Here is a 5993-nt window from a genome sequence, read left to right on the forward strand (position 1 = left end):
TTTACGAAATACACCAAGGCATTTCAGGAGAGCTTGGAGCTTGATGGAGAAATAGGGCCGGGGCCTCAGGGCAATTTGAAGCCACTTTCTGGGGCCCAGAATTGTAGGCGCGTGAGATGTTCAAACGTCTGGACAGCCAGAGTCACATTTCCAAGTGGTCACCCCTGTTGTGTGGGGACATTTGCACCGCCTGTTTAGGGCCTTCCCCATCGCCCATCACCATGGTATCTGTGCTCCCCCATGTCCACCATGGGTGGACTATGTGCTCCACATCCTCTGGGAGAATTTCTGCCGTGGGCTCGGTGGCTGGGCTACAGGAAGTCCCAGCATGGCCCCCATCCCCTTCTTACTGCTCTGAGACGCACGCTGGGGCAGAAGCGGGGAGCTGAGCCAAGCCAGCGGGTGACTCAGCATCGGCTGCAGTCCCCACTAGATGAGCTGCTGGAGCAGAGGAGACGGGCGAACTCCAGATGAGCCCAGCACCAGGTGAGAGATGCCCCGTCCCAGGCTCCTTCCCCTCGAGAGAGGTTATTTTCCAGACCCAGCTCCCTCCCTCGTGCCCCCATGTGTCAGTGGAATGATGCTGAGGTTTCTGAGGGTGCCTGTGTGTGGTCCCAGCTCCCCGTGAGGGGGGCGCGTACGTGACCTGTGGTTTGCTGCTGGCTCTATAAATCCCCCAGGACTGGGGCTTGAGCACTGTCACTTTCCCCAGACGGTGACGATGCTGATCCTGATCCTGCTGCCGGCGGCCTTTCTCCTGCCCCCCTGGGCTGGGGCTGGTGAGTGCGGGGGCATCAGGGATCATGGGGAGTAGAGCCGGGAGCTCCTCTGGGCTGTTTGCAAATCCTGGATCCTCCCCAGAGTCAGATGCTTCTGCCAGGGTGATCGCTGGCTCCCAGGACCTGGCTAGGGACGGGTTTGGAGGTGGGGGTGAAGGAGTCTGGGTGGTGGAGCTGGTACTGAGATAAAGCCCCCGAGAGACACACAGAGAGCTTGAGAGCAGGAGAGAGACACTGGGGTATCTCAAGTGGGGACTGGGAGCCAAGACGCCTGGATTCTAGTCCCTGCTTGGGAGTGGGGTCTAGTGATTAGAGTAGAGCTTGGGGGTGACAGCCAGGACTCCTGGGTTCTAGCTCATTCTTCCTATGTCTGTGCTGTCATTTTAAATCGAAGTTCTTTAGGGAAGGGACTGACTTTCCCTGAGGGTCTGCGCAGCACCCGGCAGAACGGGGCCCTCCTCTGGGTTGGTGGCACCATATGCAAATAACAGCACCAGACTGTCAAAACAGCCTCCTTCATATGGACGTCAAACTAACATCCATGAGTCGTCTGTTAAAACGTTCAGATGTGAGCTGCACACACACTTGTATGGCTTTAATTAACCTGATTTTAAACCACATCTGTAGTTCAACTGGGTCAGCTCTGCCTGTGGCTGCCCTGATATTGATTTAAACCTGGCCAAAGCATCGGAAACTTCCCAGGGGCCAGTTAACCTCAGAGAACCAGCCTTCAACCCATACAAGTGTCTCAGGACGTGCATTTGCACAAGGTTAAAACAAACCATGCAGTCTGGCAATTCCTAAGTCCTACATCCCTCTGATGGTTAGAGACCCTCTCACTTCCACCTCCATCTATCCCTGCCCAGTTTATCCCCATTTGTTCTTCTGCCTACGTTGTCCTTCAGCTTCACCAGCTCTCCCCCGCCCGTCACCTCCACCCTGATGTCTTTACACCAATTGTCTAGCTTTGACTTCATCCACGTGGGCTGAGACGTGTTCAGAGTTGGTCAGAAAAGTTTTTCCCTGGGAAATTTCGACTTTTCATTGAAAACGCCCAAAGTAATTTGTTTTTCTAGTAATTTATTTTTATTTTTTCAAAAGATATATAGAGACAGAAAACAAACAGCAAAATATACATAAACTTCTAATAATGCATAAAAACCTCATAAGATATTAAGTATTTGCTACCGCACCTTTGCTAAGCTTGAAACATTTAGTTATCTATAATATGAATGGTTAGAATATCAATCACTTATTGTATTCCACAATTTACAAACAAAATATGCTTTATAAAAATCCTGCTAGTTAAAGAAAAATTATTAAAGTAAGATAAAGGCTAGAAGCAAAATTCAAATGAGAGGCATAGATACAGGGAGTGGAAGGAAGTGGGTAGGGAAGCGGGGTGGTGAGGTGGACCCATGAATTTGACAGGATGATCAGATACTTCCAGGAAAGCATCTCATATCTCTAACAACTTCTCTTGGGAATCTCTGTAACAGTCGATAGCTCTTTCCCTTGGCAGCCAAGCTGAGGATGTCTATGCTCTAATCTTTGATTGTTGGTTGTTTTTTGGATTTCCGTTTTGGCGGTACTTGCTTTTCACTGCTGTTAGTGCTCTGCTTAGCCAAAGTCTTTCTGTTTTATTCTGCTTCCAGTTAACACCCACTAGGTTGAAAATTACAGGTTTAATTTTATTTGATGGGGGGAAAAAACACTGTCCCCTTCAGTTCTGCCCAAAGCCTACTGGTCTATGAGCATATGGGTGAAGTCAGCACCTTCTGTGTCACAGCTGATTTAGCAGCACGTGCATTGAACAGTTGAAGAGGGGTCCAATGCATCCTCCATAGGATTTCCTGTGGAATTCATCTGAAATGTAGCTCCAAGGAGCAGTTCGGAGCATGGGCTACAATTTGTTTCCATTTGGTTAGCAGAAAATTATTGGCCTGGTTCCTTCTCCCAATGCTTTTTCAGAGGATGAGTGTTTAGTTCAAATTTGCTGGCCAGGTCTGCATAACGTTGCCATAGATCCTGGCAATCTTGGTAACATTTGGAGAAACAAAAGCAGTAATGGCTGAAGGGCTGCGAAGGCAGCAGGGCTAAACAGATGGGGGGCAGCATGTTTCCCTTTCATACCTTGCCACTCCATCTTCGTCTGTAGTGTGACCAAAATTAAAATTGTTTTGGTGACTAAAAACTCACACATTTTCAGCTGAAAACTGTCAAAAACTGGGGGGGGGAACAATCAGTTTTCAAAAAAAAAAAAGAAAAGCCAAAATGTTTGAGGAGAGGAGATGCCTTCTGGAAAACTTTTCATTGTCTAGACAATCTGATTTTCTGTACAAAAGCAGTTTGGAGGGGCAGCTTTGGACCAGCCCTGGATTGTCACTAGGGGTTGCTGGAGAAGGTGAAATGTCAGCAGGGGACCTGTCAGTGGCGTTCTGGCTGATGTTGACACCCAAAGCCGTTACCTCAAGGCAGTGCGATTACTGACCCACTCCCGGTGCGTTTTGCTCCAATTCTCCACCTCGCGAGGTCAGAGCTTTAGTTTTATCCTCTGGCCCCATGGGGTGTCCAGTTTGGGGCAGAGCTCAGGATGGGGCAGAGTTCCAGGCACACGGATCCCCCAGGGAGAGCACCACAGGGGGTGGTTTGAGGCTGTGGGGACTCCCCTTTGGGATGGGGAGCTCGGTCCCAGCTCGGCCCAAGGAGACAGTGGGACTCTTTATATGAACCTGGTCCCCACACAGGCGAGATCATCGGAGGCCGGAAAGCCCAGCCCCACTCTAGACCCTACATGGCCTGTCTGCAAATAAAACGTGGGGACAAGAGCTATCGCTGCGGAGGGTTCCTGGTGGCGGAGAACTTCGTGCTGACGGCCGCTCACTGCAATGGAGAGTAAGCACCTCTGTGCTGGGGATGTCGGGGCAGGTCGGGGTTAGCGGGTGATGGGGGAGCCGGGAGCTCTGGTGCTGTCACAGGTTGCAGGGAAGGAGCAGTTAGTGTGACAGGCTGGGAGAGCAGAGCCCAGGGACATGACCTGGTCAGGGGGCGTCGCCGTGTCTCTAGGAGCCTCTGCAAACCATGGTCCAGATACAGCTCTGGGTAAATCAATGGAGCCACAGCCATTGGCACCAGCTGGGGTCTGGCCCATTGCCCAGATGGGACAGGGAGGGGCTCACAGCCCCAGGACAGCTCTGCAGGGCTCTGGGGTGGGGGCAACTGGGCATAGACCCCTGTCTGGATCTAGCTGGGAGGGGTCCCCCGTCTGGAGGGGAGCTGAGACCCAGGGGTCAAGGGGAATGAAGGCGTCTGAGATCAGTGCCTGAGTGTCCCATGCTGCCCTGTCCCCACAAGATCAGTACTTATGTCAGACCAACATGTGCCCACCCCCCACCTCAGTACACTCCTGCCCCAAATGTCCATGTCTTGCTCTTGGCTTTTACAGCAAGATCAGTGTGTGCCTGGGAGCCCATGACATTAACCAAGGGGAACCGAGCCAACAGAAACTCTCCGTGCGCCGCCGGATCCCCCATCCGCAATACAACAGAGAGACCCGTAATAATGACCTCATGCTGCTGCAGGTAACACCCCACCCCATCACCCCTCCCGCAGTGACCTCACACTGCTGCAGGTACTACCCTCATCCCATCTACATTGGCTGTAGTTTCTCTCTTCTTGGATTCTCTCTCTACCCATCATCAGCTCTGACCTTCAGATTGACCCTGGAGCTTGTGTCCTCTCTTGTTTGTAGCTGGAGCACAAGGCAAAGCTCAATGAACAGGTCAGGCTCATCCCGCTCCCCCTGGCTCATCAGGGAGTGCAACCAGGGACCGTGTGCAGTGTCGCCGGCTGGGGCCAGACGAGTGCACAGAACAAGGAGCTCCCCCATAAACTCCAGGAGGTGGATTTGAAGGTGCTGGATGATCAGACGTTTATAGAATCATAGAATATCAAGGTTGGAAGGGACCTCAGGAGGTCATCTAGTCCAACCCCTGCTCAAAGCAGGACCAATCCCCAATTTTTGCCCCAGATCCCTAAATGGCCCCCTCAAGGATTGAACTCACAACCCTGGGTTTAGCAGGCCAATGCTCAAACCACTGAGCTATCCCTCCCCCCTGAGCTATCCCTCCCCTAACGTGTCTGAAGTATCCTGGTGGGCCATATTCTAAATATAACAGCTACACGATGATGTGTGGGGGGGACCCAAAGGAGAGTAAAGCCTCTTTTAAGGTGAAACTCCCAAGCGTCCTTGATAAATCCTTATTATTAACGAGGCTCCTGCTGTTGCAGCTGGGCCCACAAGCTAAGATCAGAGATCAGGCCCTGCTGCGCTAAGTGCTGTACGAAGCAATGGGAAAATATCTGGTCTTCTCTCGGGGGGTGGCGGGGGACAGAGACTGACTGGGAGGAGTTGGGGGTTTGTTGAGACAGGCTGGGCTGTGGGGGGGCCCAAGCAGAGACCATCTGGGTAGCAGGGGGGGTGTCACTAAAGTGTCCACCAGTGTTTAAAGAGCAGTGGGAAATGACTCACTGAGCTTTTCACCATCTGTGGCTTGTTTTGTTTCGCAGGGTGACTCTGGGGGCCCCCTGGTGTGTGGGAAAACAGCCCAGGGCATTGTCTCTTGGGGGCCTATAAGTGGTAGCCCCCCAAGGGTCTACACAAGAGTCTCCACCTTCATCCCCTGGATACAGGCCACAATGAGGAGGCTGCAGCCCTGAGCCGTGCTGGGAATCGCTACATGGGCTGGATCTGCGCCGCTTCTGCCCTTTGCATTGGCCCAGATGCAGGGCCTGCTTTGCAGAGGGGCTGAGTCCCCCAGGCTGATCTCCCCCACCCCAGACACCGCTCCTCTCAGGCAGTGCCCCACCCATGAGCATCAAGGCAGGGAGCCTCGGGGAGTTAGGAGCCATGTTCAATTCAAACTCCCACAACTCCCTTGGCAATCCCAACCCAGGCCCTTAGGCTGCGTCTTTGCTAGGGAACCAGCTGGTTTATTTACCCCGGGGTAACGGACACGATCCAAACCCTGGGGCAGACCCGGCAGTTTGTAGCCCTCCCCCATGTCAGCCAGTTGAGTGACCGTTTATGGGAGATCCTCATCATTACCTGACCTGCTAACTTCTGTTAAAACTGCAGCCTGCCCTATCCTCACTGGGCCTTTTCCACATGTTATTTCCCCCGGGGTAGCCACCGCCCATTCCAAAGACACCTGT

General features: G+C 52.6%; 1 protein-coding gene across 1 annotated transcript; it reads left to right on the plus strand.

Annotated features, from left to right (window-relative positions):
* Positions 1–721: 721 nt before the first annotated feature.
* Positions 722–5498, plus strand: LOC140896639 (mast cell protease 1A). Its single transcript, XM_073308564.1, has 6 exons — positions 722–779; positions 3527–3674; positions 4225–4360; positions 4531–4703; positions 4910–5009; positions 5349–5498. The coding sequence occupies exons 1-6, from the start codon at positions 722–724 to the stop codon at positions 5496–5498; spliced, it is 765 nt and encodes a 254-aa protein (XP_073164665.1).
* Positions 5499–5993: the final 495 nt, after the last annotated feature.

This window comes from Lepidochelys kempii, chromosome 13, assembly GCF_965140285.1.
Source record: "Lepidochelys kempii isolate rLepKem1 chromosome 13, rLepKem1.hap1, whole genome shotgun sequence".
Taxonomy (NCBI): domain Eukaryota; kingdom Metazoa; phylum Chordata; order Testudines; family Cheloniidae; genus Lepidochelys; species Lepidochelys kempii.